The 15,682-nt window shown below is 40.5% G+C and overlaps 1 protein-coding gene across 2 annotated transcripts in view; it reads left to right on the forward strand.

Annotated features, from left to right (window-relative positions):
* Positions 1-15,682, forward strand: part of CNTNAP5 (contactin associated protein family member 5) — a 1,084,456-nt gene that overhangs the window by 596,611 nt on the left and 472,163 nt on the right. For both annotated transcript variants that reach the window (XM_069579468.1, XM_069579469.1), the window contains exons 9-10: positions 7,937-8,086; positions 10,820-10,991. In XM_069579468.1, coding sequence (XP_069435569.1) covers positions 7,937-8,086; positions 10,820-10,991 — 322 coding nt within the window. The remainder of the gene's footprint in view (positions 1-7,936; positions 8,087-10,819; positions 10,992-15,682) is intronic.

Genomic DNA, 15,682 nt, shown 5'->3' on the forward strand with positions numbered 1-15,682 from the left:
GCAGAGGAAACCATAAACAAAATGAAAAGACAACCTACAGAATGGGAGAAAATATTTGTGACTGAGAAGGGGTTAATTTCTGAAATATACAACAGCTTATATAACTCCATGTCTGAGGATATTTTTGGTGCTGGGGATGGGGGCATCCCAGGAGTCAGGGATGCTGCTAAACATCCTATAGAAAAGCATAGTAGAGGACACCACACCCTCAACAAAGAATTATCCAGTCCCAAATTTGAGAAATTCTACTCCCTCCCAAGGCAAAACCTTACTGCTAAAAAAAAAAAAAAAAAGATTCAGGCTGTCAGAATACTTCTTAGCCACCTTGAGTCTCAGTCTTAATAAGTGTGAACTATAAATTGTTGTGAAGGTCTCATTATAAACAAGTATTAAAAACACACACAAGATGCTTGGTAATTATATTTATCTAGAAAAATAAAATCAAAGTAGAAAAGGTCCAAGGTCAGATCTAAGTGAACATTTTGAGAAACAAAAGTTGAATTGTACCTTAATTCAATAGAAACTTGAAGATCCATGAAAGGACAGAACTAAAGTTTGAACTCAGTCTTGTCAAAGGGAAGGTTGCCTTGTGAGAACAGAAGTGGTGCAGTTACTTAGGAAACATTGAAACAGTTCCTCAAAAGGTTACGTATGGAGATACCATATATGACTCCGCAATCCTGCTCCTAGGTGCACACCTAAGAGAATTAAAGACCTAAGTCCACAGAGAGATCTGTGCAGGAATGTTCATAGCGGCATTATTCATAATATCAGCAAAGTGCAAGTGACCCGAATGTCCATCACCTGGCAAAAGGATGAACAAAATGTGGTCTGTCCACACAATGGAACAACATTCAGCCATAGAGGTAGACAGATAGACTGATACAGATAGATGGATACAAGCTGCTACCTACAATGAACCCTGAAAACATTATGTGAAGCAAAAGAAGCCAGTACAAAAGGGAACATAACGTATTATTTCATTTATAGGAAATCTCTGCAAGCAAGTCCATAGAGACAGAAAGCAGATTATTGGTTGGCACAGCTGGAGGTGGGAGATTCAGGCGATTGGAGACTGATATCTAAGGTTACAGCATTTCTTTGGGGGCTCCAAACATTTTAAAATTGATTGTAATGGCAGCCTAACTCTGTGACTATACTAAAAATCACTGAACTGTACTTTTTACACAGATAGATTGTATAGTCTGTGAGTTTTATCTCAATAAAGCTGTTTCAAAAATATAACTAAATAAAAGCAAAGTTAAATTCCGCAGCAGAAAATAGACATAGAGGTAATTGACCATCAGAATGATTCCTGGAGCAATGCAGGGTTCACTTTGGAGTGCGGAGAGCAGAAAGCACTCAGCCTGGGTGCCTGACCTCTGTGTTTGAATTCTGGGTCTGCCCGCACAGTAGCCGTATGACCCTGGACAGCCTCTCCAATTTTGTTTTAGCTTGTGTAACATGCGGGCCCTAAAACTTGGCCTCTGGGAATATTGTGCAAATTCAGTTCAGTCAGTTCAGTTCAGTCGCTCAGTCGTGTCCAACTCTTTGCAACTTCATGAACCACAGCACGCCAGGCCTCCCTGTCCATCATCAACTCCCAGAGTTCACTCAAACTCACGTCCATTGAATCAGTGATGCCATCCAGCCATCTCATCCTCTGTCGTCCCCTTTTCCTCCTGCCCCCAATTCCTCCCAGCATCAGGGTCTTTTCCAATGAATCAACTCTTCGCATGAGGTTGCCGAAGTACTGGAGTTTCAGCTTTAGCATCATTCCTTCCAAAGAACACCCAGGCCTGATCTCCTTTAGAATGGACTAGGAATTACATATTCAAAGTGCCTGGTTCATTGTAGATATTCAGTACTGGTACTGTGTGTTATTAGCTGTTTTTACAATTAGGCCGTGTTTCACATTTCTTCTGCAAGTTCGGTTGCAAGGATGGAAAGTGTCTATTTTTATATTTTTTTATGAAGAAAACATTCTAAACCTCTTTAACCCTCTCTGTGAGAGACATTTTATACCAATGCCTTAGGCTGGATTCTGGAACTAGGAAGCAGTTACTTTAAATAATGAAGGGTTGGTGGGGGGGGTGTGGAAAGAGAGGTGGAAAAGAATGAAAACATTTCCTATCCTTTATCTCAGCCTAAACAGTTTGATAGTATTAAAAATAATTACAAATGTTGCACATGTTTTTTAGAAACTTCACAAATTCTAGGACTTTACATAAGAAAAAAGAATCTATGATTCTCTCATTCAAGTTAGTTCCAGTGTTTTCTCTTTGTTGTCATTTTTAACAAAATGGGAGCAATACCCTATATACTATAATTCACTTACTAGGATATCACTACCACTCTTAGAATTATGATTTTAATGACTACATTATATTTCATATTATTATTATTAATGGTAGTGAAACTTTCATTTACAATAGTGACAAAGAAGGTAAAATACTTTGGACTTAATTTGACAAGAGATGTGCAAAACCATACAAGAAAAATGTTAAAACACTCATGAAAGGCACTGAATAATACTTGGACAAATGTACAAATATATCCCATTCTTGAATGGATAACAGCATTATAAAGATATCATTTCTCCCTTAGTTATAAATTTAATATAATCTTTGTAGTAACATAGCAGTTTATTTTATGGCATTAGATGCATTATACTAAAATTCATATAGAAAAGCAAACATTCAGGGTTGTACTCTGTATTATCAAATACAATACATCTGATTTACCTAAATTATTGCCGTTGGAAATATTAGCAGATGTGAGTTTTTGCTGTCATAAATGATATTATAAACAATGTCATGAACTCTTCACCATAAACCGTGATTGCAGTTTTGTTATTATTTTAGGATTGATTCTTTGAAAGAAAATTCGTGGAAATGAGGTATTATATTTTTGGGGTTTTTGATACTTGTTGGTATACTGCCTTCTAGAAAGAATGTATCAACCTTTGAAATTGCCTGATTCCTCTATATCCACTAAAATAAAGTGTGTATATATAAACTATTCTTTGCCAGTCTGGAAGATGACAACTATTATTTAATATCACTTTAAAGTTCAAAAGTTTTATGTTTGTTATCATCCAACAATCATTGCAGAACCCAAGCCCTATCTTTTAAGCCTCAGCTTTTAAATCACCCCAGAGTGGCCCTAAAAACCCTTTTCTTCTGTGCCCAGAGGAATTTCCCCAAGGAGGTACTTCTCCTCAAGGGTAATGCTTTCCTGTCCCCTTCATTGAAAATTTCTATTTTTTTCAGACCTGCTTATCTCAGAGAGGTTTTTGGAGGAAAGTAACCTGATAGAATTGATTTCCCCTAATTTGTGAATAATTAATAACACTTAAACCTGTACCTTTAATAGACTGTTCTTAAAAAATAAACCTGAAGAGGCTCCAGAGGTGTTATTTTGGATCCATTAACAGAAGGATGGGGACAGAGAGCCCAGGGAGAAGCAGATATTCAGAGAGAGGTCTGCCACTTCACTCGCCTTGGAATCTGTGCCCAGGTCAGCTCTTCAGAGCTGGTCTTGTTTTTCTTAGCTTCTTTCTTTCCTCTTTTGAAACCTCTCATGGATTACTTCTCAACCCGGGCTGCACAACTGAATGTCTGGGGATCTTTGAAACTTCCAAGGCCTGTGACCACCCCATAAGTCTGCCTTAATTAACATGGTGTGGGGTCCAGGGACCTGTCTTTTCAAAAGCTCCCTAGGTGATCCCTTTGTGTGGTCAGCAGCAAGAACTACTGTTCACATAATTTTCTTCGAAGAGCTAAGATTTCACACAGGCTCCCCCTGCAGGGACTAGGGACATTGTAGGAGAAGATCAAAAGAGATCAAATCAAAAGGGAAAGCAGACCAGAAAGAAAAAAAAGAAAGAAAAGAAAAAGAAAACATCTCACCAACCAAGCAATCCCTTATTGTAACCTGAAGCTTTTAAAGACAGATAGTGACATGGGGAAGGGTGGGGACCCCAAGCCAGAACATGCAAGCTACAGCCCCAGCCCCAGCTCCTGTCCTGCCTCCATACTGAACACACCTCTTCCTCAGACCAGTGTCTTCTGTACAGCGACCTGATGATGTGTCTGTAATTAGATGGCACACTCCCCCTGACCTCTGTCTGTATCTTCTTTCTACTGTGTCCCTAATGTTTAGCTGGGCGGTTAGAGGATAGTTTTTGGTGGCTCAGATGGTACAGAATCTGCCTGCAGTGAGGGAGATCCCTGGAGAAGGGAATGGCTGCCATACCAGTATTCTTGCCTGGAGTATTCCATGGACAGAGGAGCCTGGTGGGCTACAGTCTGTGGAGTCTCAAAGAGTCAGACATGACAGAGCGACTTTAATTTTTTTTCACTTTAGGGGCTATTTTCACCCTATCTGTTGAGCTAGTTACTGACTCCCTTCTAGCCTAGTCTATGGTTTACCTGAAATGAAATCTCATCTGTAATGCAGAGGTATTTAAATTGGTATGCAAATGGCCGTAAAAGGAGTAAAGACCCACCACTGGCTATGCTGCCCAATGCCCCTGACAGAAGTCAAATATTCAGCACCAGGAAACACCTGACAGACCCTCTGCCTCATTAGCAGAATCCCTGTTGCTGGACCCCACTGGCCTTTTGGGGAGAAGTAGGGCCTCCAAGCTGAGCAGCTTCTGTGTTCTCCTCTCCACCCGAGGCAAATGTTCAGGGCTGCAGTGATCACTGGCTGGGAGGGAGCTGGCCCTTACATCTGGGTTACTCGGAACAGATGGAGCACAGCTGCCCCTGTGTATCACAGCTGCCCCTGTGTATCGCAGCTGCCCCTGTGTATCGCAGCTGCCCCTGTGTATCGCAGCTGCCCCTGTGTATCGCAGCTGCCCCTGGGTATCACAGCTGGGCTTCCAGCCTGGTGCGGTGCTTTGCTGGGGCCTGCATCTACGGCCATTGGATGGCTCAGGGGCAGGGGCTCTTTAGTAGCCTTTCTAAGAAGCCCTGCAGACCTCTAGTCTGATTTTCAGTGCTTTCTCCCCGGCTGGTTTCTCAGGGACTGTCCCAGTAGGCACTATAAAGACTGAGCTCCAGAAATAGCTCCTTTCTGTCCCTTCCTCTCCATTTTCACAGATGCTACTTTGCCTGAGACCCCCATCATTCAGGGGCCTGTGCACATGTCAGGCCTCCCCCGACCCCTCCGCCCCGTTCTGCTTCCGTCCTTGCTCCTCCTTGTTCCTTCTGTTGGCCACCAGAGTCTTTAAATGTGTGCCTCCAGCCAGGTCATCCCCATGCTGATGTTGTTCTTGTTTAGTCGCTAAGTTGTATCTGATTATTTTATAACCCCATGGACTGTAGCCTGCTAGGCTTCTCTGTCCGTGGGATTTCCTAGGCAAGAACACTGGAGTGGGTTGCCATTTCCGTCTCCAGGGGACTCTTCTCAGCGCAGGGACTGAACCCTCATCTCCTGCACTGGCAGATGGATTCTTTATCACTGAGCCACCAGATTCTAGATCAGTGATTTCATTCCTGGCTGCACGTTAGAATCATTCAAGGGACTTTAAAAAAATGCAGATGCCCAAGGTCCCTTGCCCAAGCGATAGAATCTTGGGTAGAGTGCCCTCCAGAATTCTCTGTCCCAGGATAATGGTGAAACACTTCCTTAGCCTGGTACATGGGGCCCCTGGGTGACGAGACCCTCTTCCCATATGGCTTCCTGTTGTCCTGTACTGCGTTTCATTCCAGACCTTAGGCTCTCTGGCCCCTGGACTCTTTAGAAATGAGAAACTCTTACTCAGTTTTCACAGCTTCCTAAAATTGTCACCACTTTTTCTGTGAAGTGTTTTTGAGACCCTTCTGTTGAGTTAGGTCTTTCTTCTGTATCTTTGTACTACTGATTCACCCAGTATTACAAGCGAGGCTGCTGTCTGCTTGCTTCTCTAAGCCACTAGCCTGCAATTCTCCAAGGACAGTATTTTAGGCCTCTTTGCCTAAGTCTCTTCCACTTATCTGTGGATTATCCCAGATGAAGTGACTATCCACTCTCCCAAACACAGGGGCAGGTGAGAGGCATGCGTTTTATGGTTGCTGTTCTGTTCTTTTGTTTTAGCAAACATTATTGTCTACTTTGTGACATGGACTGTCCTACAGGTCCTACTATATTAATGGATGTAATTCTCCCAAGACCCTAGAAGTACAATCATTCTCCCTATTTTGCAGGGGAGGGAAACTGAGTCAATAAGGAAAGGCAGGTAACTTGGCACGTAGCAGGGCACAACACATGTCTGTTGAGTGAAGAAATGGGTGGCTCTCTGCTCTGGTTACAAACAAATCTTTGTGACCGGACTAGATATTAGGACTATGTTTGTTTCAGTGAACATTTTGCACAGACTGAACCTTAATAGATGATAAACATTTTGTAGGGGGGCTTCCCTGATGGATCAGAGGGTAAAAAATCTGCCTGCCAATGCAGGAGATGTGGGTACAATTCCTGGGTCAGGAAGATCCCCTCCAGAAATGGCAACCCACTCCAGTATTCTTGCTGAAGAATTCCATGGACCGAGGAGCCTGGCGGGTCACAGCCTATGGGGTTACAGAGTCGGACACAACCAAGCAAGTAACACTAACAATTTTGTAGGAAATAGTTGAAACCCTCGTGACTTAATTCCCAAGGCACTTTCCTCAACAAAGGAGGTTGGCAGTGTGGTGTAGTGTGAATCAAAGGCATCCAGGGCAAAAGGACAAGAGAGAAAAATGCTATAAATAAACACCCACTAAGCTTACAACCTACATACCCTGGGAGCTTTCCTGCCTGATCTCAGTGGATCCCTTACCAATGATATAGAGTAAGAATTATATTTACAGGAGATAAAACCAGAGCTTGGAAAGGTAAGTGACTCGGCCAGTGTCATATAATTAGTTAAGGAAAAAAATTGTTAGTCTGTTATGCCCCTTTAACAGGAGGCTTCTCTGCCTGGTGTATCATTGGAATCTCTAGCTTTCCTCATTTACTTTTGCCTTTAAAAGCAGTTTTATTTTACTAAAAAATATATATTCCATGTTTAGAAAAATGTGAGAAAACTAAAATTGCCTATAATTCCACTACTCAGAGATTAAAAATCACTGGGAACATTTTGAATTTTTTTTTTTAATCTTTTGACTCTGAATATATATATATCAATAAGTCAATAAATGTTTTCTATAGCTTTGTAGTATATGAAGAAGTGTTGTCCTGTTTTTCAAACCAAACATATTAGAAGTGGTTAAGCAACACCCTTTATTTTAGGCATAGATGAGTTTATTTTATAGCTTAGTACATTGTGAATATTTGCTTGAAGCTCCTCCCAAATTGTCATTTCTTCTCAGAGTCCTTTGGCACTTGAGATGGAAGGCCCTTCTCTGCATTGTTGCCCTTTCCCTAATGGAAACTTTATAGCACAAAAGCTGTTACAATGTGTGGCACCCTCAGAGTCTTTGGCATTCCATCTCCCCAACTTATTGTCCAAGTCAGGGGTTACCCTTTTCCCAAGTTACCAGCAGAACCAGCTGAGATCTAGGCAACTGAAGGCCTGTGGAAAACAACTTATAGGTTTTTAAGGCCTTATTTCCATTGTATTGATTAAAAGAAAGCTCTTGGGCAGAAACTTGTTAACTGTACTATTTATTTTATTGCAAGCATGCAGGCTAAATACTGAGGCTAGTTGTAAGGTATCTGATAATCTTCTTCCTAGGCTCTGAGACCTAGTGTGAAGGTATATTCTATGGTTCAGCTCCCATTTTAAAAAGAAAACAACAGAATTAAGTGGTAAAAAGAAAATGATGACTCCTGGGAAGCTGCAAAATGAAGAGTGTCCACTCTAAGTATGTACATGGACCACAGCAGACAAGAGAACTTCCCTTACTCTTTGCAAATCTGCCCGAGTTAATCATCACTACGCTTGTCCTCCCTGTGTTTTTTGCAGGAAGGGACTTGAATGACGGCTTGTGGCATTCGGTTAGCATCAGTGCCAGAAGGAACCGCATCACTCTCACGCTGGATAACAATGCAGCATCCCCGGCTCAGGACACCAGCAGGATGCAGATTTATTCTGGAAATCGCTACTATTTTGGAGGTAAATTCCCCAGCTTTTGAGGTTGAAAAAAGGAGGTAGGGAGAATGCAGTGGGCACTTATTTCACTACAATGATTCTTTCTGTGCCAAATTGACCATTCTCCCAATACACACACACACACACACACACACACACACACACACACACACACACACCACATCCCTATTCTCAAGCTCAAAATAATGAGAAGCAAACTTTTCACAGCTGTACAAATTATCTAGGTCAGTGCTGAGGGGAAAAAAAAATCTAGCTGTAAGAGCTGTTGTTATGTAACACATCCAAAGGTGATTTTTTGTAGCCATGCCAAACTCTGTGATCATATTCCAGAGGAGAAACTCAGTTGAAAACTCGGAGAAAGTCTACTGAGAGTCAGCAGTACAAAGAGAAAAAATTCAGATGGGAACGTACAACCAGTATCCTCAGCTTTCTCTGTCACTTCTCAGCTGATTTGCTTTCTTAATCCCCAACCCATCCCTTCCTCACATCCCTGGAGGCCATGCTCATGGAGGGGAGCTAGAGGGAAGACCTAGAAGGGCTATTAATTTATAGCTCCACAAAGAGCAGCCCCCTCCAATGCTAGGAAATTTGGCAAATATGAAAAGGCAAGGGCAATCTGGTAAGCAGGAGAAATATATAATTAGGCTTTATTTTTATAGCATATGTGTATTTTTATTTAATTTTAAGGATATTTTTCATTAAAAATATCCATCCCTACTTTGTCAATTGTTGGTATTATAGAAACTGTCTTTAACGAGTAATTAATCTCAGTAGCTGTCTGACCTTGGGTAACACACTCGTGGTCCCTGAACTTCCTTATCCAGACTGTGGGGAAACAAAGCAGAATTGCTGGGAGAGTTCAGTGAGGTAAAGGTTGAACCTACAACATCGTGCTTTCTACATTAGAATGGGCAGACTGGTTTCACCTTTTGTAAATACAGGCATCTGCTGGGACTGGTCTAAAGAGAAGTATCCTGTAAAAAGTACAGTCTCTGAAATAGAATTTGTAAATCACTTCTCTCATACCATTGACATGGGGTTATCTTTGAAATATGAAAGGGACTTTGCACAGAGGCAGTGTACACATCGGGGTGTCCTGGGAGGGAAGTTGACTGGAGTGATTCCTTTGTGGTTTGATTTTAGGACCCAGAGCCTCTGTCCTTCACTCCAAATCTCCATATGTGCCCAGATAACAAATTCCTTTAGAAAGGAACATTTTCAACCTCTGTAAATGTTTTATGTGTCTTACATCATTTAATTCAGGCAATAACTTTATGAGGTAGATAATTTTAGCTCCATTTTACAGATAGTAACACTGGTGTATGTGTGAGTAGTACAAGCAGGATTTAACCCTAAATCTGAGTTCTCCATGCCCCACTAGTGACAGCAGAATGACGTACTCTAAAGACGGCAAAATAAAGGTCTTGGGGGCCCCAAAGATAAATCTCACAGAATGTGTAATTTCGCATCATATGCAGTGTTTCATTGACACGGAATAAAGCAATCTTATATTTATTTATGGGGGAAATAACATTGAATTAATTATGTGACTTAAGCATCCGAAGTGCCTCAAAGGCAAAATAGCTCCCTTCCCCCAGTAGAAGTGTTTTTAGACGCGGGTCTTGTGAGACTCCAGGCTGAGGAGGGAAGATTTATCTGAGATCTGAACAGTGTTTAAACAAACGCCCCACACATAGACTGTAAACTTAAGGCAAGTGAAAAATGAGTTTGAGTAATAATCATCAACTTACATAAATTCTCTCTACAGCTTCAATTAGAAGTTGTAGCATCTCTCTTCATTTTATAGTGTGCCTGTGAGCTGTTAACCAGCTGCTGGGCTTCAGCCCAGCAGTGACTGTCTATTAGAGATGGCTGAAATAATTCCCAATTATTTATGGGCTATTGCCATGTTTTCAAGCTTGCATTCCCATATGCTCTGAACCTATTAAAACCATTGGAATGGAGTTTATAAAGAGCACAGGCACCCATGCACGTCTGTGACTCTATACCTGGCAATGTGAAGTAGTTATTCTCTGGTTGCAACTATGCTCAATTAGTGTGATGCATATTTTTAAAACAACACCCTTTATAAAGGTATGGCGTTAAACTTTCATGTATGTGATTACAGCACTATAACTGTGCATTTAAACTCTTAGTTCCTCTAGCGTTTGGGTTTGCTTTACACATCACTTCAAAATTCCAGTTACATTCCTGTATATACTTTTCTCAGGAACTAAGCCTGATAATGCTGACAATTAACCAGACAATTACTCTGCTACCGTTCTTACCCAAAGCATAATTTTCTTTGAATGTGTAATTCAGAATTTAATTGTTCATTTAAAAGTGTGTTTTTAAGACAGAACTGCAATTCCCAAGTAGTTATGATATGTTGCTTTCTTGGGCTGAGTGAAGTATACCACACAAAACAATAGCAAATGGCTTACAAATAGGGAAAAAAGAAACGAGAATGAAATAAATGCAATGGGATCAGTATCCCCTGTAACATATTTTGTTTTCTGTTCTATACAGTGATTAAGTATGCCCCATTTTGTACCAGTTTTGTCCCATCTCTGAGAATGCGATGATTTACAACAACAATAACAAAAATGTGTGTAATGCTGTGAATGAAATAAACATTGAAATAATTAGATCTTAAGGTCTTCTGTCAATAGGTCACTAAAGTAATGACTGATCTTTTCAGTATTCTTCTTAATTTTTTTTTTCTCTGTCCCACAGGGTGCCCTGACAATCTCACCGATTCCCAATGTTTAAATCCCATTAAGGCTTTCCAAGGCTGCATGAGGCTCATCTTTATTGATAACCAGCCCAAGGACCTCATTTCAGTTCAGCAAGGTTCCCTGGGGAATTTTAGTGATTTACACATTGATCTGTGTAGCATCAAAGACAGGTAATTATTGTCTCTTCTCCTCTGTTCTCCCACCCCGTTCCCAGTCTCACTGTTCTAAATATGAGTTTCTTTCACCAAAATTCAAATCCACTGACATCAGCCACATTAGATATAATTGAGTCGCCTAATGGAATATATTTCTGAAAGGATTTCAGGCCCAGGGAAAAATGTTTTAAATAAGTTGAGTTTCACTTGCAGTAAATGGGATATGCAAATTAAATCAAATACAAATTTGTGAAAGGATTAAAATTTTATGCATAAACAACATTTGATTACTTTGAAGTTAAGAGGGAAGTGAAAAGGAGGGAGGAATTGCAGTTAGGAATAGCATTGTGTGTCCGTTCACACAGACAGATGAAATCAAGCCCTCTGGGATTCCTGTAACAGAGGTTTTGACAGGGTCCAGTAGTTCGGTGACTCACTGGAAGCCTGATCCTTTCTGTTACCACCCCTAACCCACTGCTTCTGTTACCGGTGGAGATCACACCCTGGACAGAGAACAGCACTTCTATTCCACAACTTAACACATTTAGCAACACTTTTTTCCCTCTTCATTTCTCCTGGGCTCTAGCTCCTCTTTTATTTGATGTTTCTGAATATGAGATTTTAAATAAGAGATTCAGAGACTCGTTGCAGGAAATGAAAGAGGAGGGGTTCTGAATTTTCAGCAAAGTTAAATATGTGGTCCGTGTGTCCTCTCTAGCACTTTATCCCCTTCCTTCTGCCAGTGCTACTCACCCAGGTCAAGATGCCCTTTGCTGAATGAGTTAGCAATACATGTTAAGTGTTTGCCTCTGTGTTGCTGCTATAGAGTCTCTGATTATGTTTCAGGGAATTAATTAGACATCACCATAAAATGCTATCAATGTCCAAGAAGTATACCTTTATTTGTGAGATCTATGACAGTGTTGGAGAAGGCGATGGCACCCCACTCCAGTACTCTTGCCTGGAAAATCCCATGGACGGAGGAGCCTGGTGGGCTGCAGGCCATGGGGTCGCTAAGAGTCAGGCACGACTGAGTGACTTCACTTTCACTTTTCACTTTTCACTTTCATGCATTGGGGAAGGAAATGCAACCCACTCCCGTATTCTTGCCTGGAGAGTCCCAGGGATGGAGGAGCCTGGTGGGCTACCGTCTATGGGGTCGCACAGAGTCGGGCACAACTGAAGCGACTTAGCAGCAGCAGCAGCAGCATGACAGTGGCAGTTGAAGTCAGGACAGCTTTCAGGAAGTGGTGTTGAGCTGAGTCTGACAAGATGGGCAGGCTTGGCTGAGGGGCAGAGGTGATGGTAACTCATAAGTTGGAAGGACGTGGCATGCAAAATGTCATAAAAATAGGGGGATCATGGTTTGCAAGCCTTTCGTCTACCCAAGATGCTTAGTTTTCATTTAAAAACCTCTACTATTGGGATGCATCTTATCTTTGAAGGTTTATAGTCGTTTAATTGGCTGTTTATTTTCCTTAGGAGGCCGTAAAATAATGTCATGTCTTACAGTGAATGTTGTCTTAGAGTCCATAAAATATAGGTCATAGTGATAGAGCATATGATTTGAACATGGCTGGGGGTATGTGTCAATTATAAAGAGCTTTGCGTGTGTATGGCATTTAGCCTGATGCCCTAGGAAGACTCAAGAAGGAAGGCAGTCAGAGCTGTTTGGTAAAAAGAGTATTCAGGAAAAGTGAGAAGGATGCATTGGAAAAGAACCAGCCAAGAGGCAGAGAGGTCACTGCTCCAGTCCAGGGGAACAATGATGAGAAATAGTAGGTGCCTGTACTGAGCATCACAGAAATCAGCTCTGCAGACCATAATCTCCTCTCATGCTCGGAATGACTGATAGAATTCAGTGGAACTTTATATGCATGTTTCTCTGTTAATACCACTCCACATGGGATTGTCAACAAATCACACAGACTCCCAGGCTCTTCTGCTTCATTTTTTTCCTATTTGGCCAGCTGGAAAAGTGGGTAATAAAATGCATGCTTCATTAGAATGTGCTAGTTTAGAGATCTCAGAATAAAAGATATCTCACAGAATTGTTGTCATTCCTATAGTCGTTATTAATGATAAGGGATTGGAGGGTATCCCACTTCATCAGACAGGACAGCCTTTTGCAAAGTGTAGATTAATGGAACATTTATCAATAGGGATCTCTTATGATTAGTTAATTTCTAACTGAGGGTGCTTTCATTATTTTTGATTACATGGGACGCCATTGCCATCTACTTTGCATCATTACTTTTGTGTAATTGTAGACTGTATAATTGTATTACATACAATAGTGTTTTGGTTAATTGTATAATAAGGGATTGTGTTTAGTTTAGTGGGTAAGTGGGACATTTTTCTTGATTTACCAGACAGTCTCTCTAACAGAAGGGAAACTGGTAAAGGGCCTTGCTTAATTAATTATTTCTTGAACTTATATTTAACATTTGCTTGGAGAGGGGCCTCGGGTTAGAAAAACAGGTGGTTTCTGAGTTTTGCGTTTTATTTTTAACGTGCTAGTCGATGTGAACCTGATTTAAGGACAAGTGAGAAGGAAGTTGTGCCTTCAGAGAGCTTGCCACTTGAGGTGGGGGTGGGGTTTGTGGGGACACATGGGGGTAGAGAACAGTCTGGCTGTGTGTGGCTTTTTTCAGAAAAAGTTAGTGAGGTTTAATGAAATTCAATGAATATTTTAAAACATTAGACACTTTAAATTGTTTTGATTAGAAATGTTAGTTTTCATTAACTATGATTCCTATTTTATCTTTTATTTATAACAGTGAGCTTTCACACTTCAGAAGAAAATTTTGTGAAAACACAACAAAAATAATTTTGATTTTTAAATTTCTTACCTTTACTTTAATATATCCTTTTGATGAAAATATGTTCAAATGTCATGGAGAAGGAAATGGCAACCCACTCCAGTACTCTTATCTGAACAATGCCATATTCAGAGGAGCTTGGTGGGCTACAGTCCAAAAGGGTCACAAAGAGTTGAACAATGACTGAGCAAATAAGTACATATCCCAATGTCATACTTTGAGTACAGTTGTATTTTATTTTATTAAAAATATTTAATTTTATATTGGAATATGGTTGATTTACAACATTGTGTTAGTTTTAGGTGTATAGAAAAGTGATTCAGTTATACATATGCATAGATGATTCTTTTTCTGAACCTTTTCCATTATAGATTATCACAGAATATTGAGTATAGTATAGTTTACAGTATATAGTATATAGTAGGTCATTGTTGGTTACCTGTTTTATATGTAAAAGTATGTATGTGTTAGTCCCAAACTCCAAATTTATCTCCCCTCCTCCCTCTTCCTTTGGTAACCATAATTTTGTTTTCTCTATATGTAAGAATTTGAGCAAACTCTGGGAGATAATGGAGCACAGAGGAGCCTGGTGTGCTATAGTCCAGGGGATCACGAAGAGTCAGATATAACTTAGCCACTGAAAAGCAGCAAAGTCTGTTTCTACTTTGTAAATAAGTTCATTTGTATCCTATTTTAGACTCCACATAACAGTGATATCATATGATATTTTTCTTTCTCTCTCTCTGATTTACTTTACTTAGTATGATAATCTCTAGGTCTATCTGTGTTGCTGCAAATGGCATTATTTCATTCTTTTTTATGGCGGAAGTCTTGAGTATATGCTGGGAGAGTTCCTTCTCAGAGACCGAAGGATTTAAGCCAACAGTTTGCATCTCCATAATGGGCACTTTGCTGAAGCTTCTGGCCTTGAGGAAGAAAGGAGGTGGAGGAACTGGACTGGCCCACAGCAGGCCTGGCAGCAAGGAACATGCTGGCTTTAGGAGGCTCTTTGGAGGACTGCCCAGTGTCTAACAGTCCAAGATCAAGTTGGGAAATCACATTTGGGATTTGACAGACCCCAACCACCTTCAATACGCTTTATACCTGTAGAATATGATGCACAGCCATCATCTGTCCTTTGCAGGCTAAATCTCCAGTCTCATGTTCTCCACACCCCAAACCATGGTTCTTCATGGGCTAAACTTATCTCCTGCACACTCTTAGCTTAAAGTAGGCCAGACTTGATATTATAAACCATCATCAAGCAACGTATGCTTAGAGCAGAATCACGCCCTCGGTTATTGGACCTCAAAGACAGACACTGAGTGAGTGACAGACACTCACTTTTAAGTGAGTGGCCATCTTCATAATAATAATAAGAGGCAGTCTTATTGTATCAATATATACTTTAGTAGAATAGGATGTAATAAGAGCTGTAGAAGGCAGAAGGGCATGAGAACACTGATATCCCATTTTTTCAAGAGAGTAAACTAAGATCTGGAGATTACGTCCACTTTTTCATGGTCACAGGACTGAAATTTCAATCCAGAGTTAGACACTGCCAGGGTTCTATCCCTTGTACTATCTACCCAAAGGGATTTGAACTGGATTTGAGTCTTTTGTAAACCTTAGGTGCCCAATGAGCTTCCTTTTAAAAGGGAGGCATTCAAAATGGTATGCAATGTCAGGCAAGGTTTTTTTTTTTTTAATCTACAGTTTTTCTTTTTATTATATATGTTACAAGTGTACAACATATTAATCACAATTTTAAGGTTACATTCCCCTTATAGTTATTATAAAATATAGGCTATATTCCCCATGTAGTACACTGAATCTTTGTACCTTATTTTTAAATTTTATTTTATATTGGAATATAGTTGATTT

The sequence above is a fragment of the Ovis canadensis genome, chromosome 2, assembly GCF_042477335.2.
Source record: "Ovis canadensis isolate MfBH-ARS-UI-01 breed Bighorn chromosome 2, ARS-UI_OviCan_v2, whole genome shotgun sequence".
Taxonomy (NCBI): domain Eukaryota; kingdom Metazoa; phylum Chordata; class Mammalia; order Artiodactyla; family Bovidae; genus Ovis; species Ovis canadensis.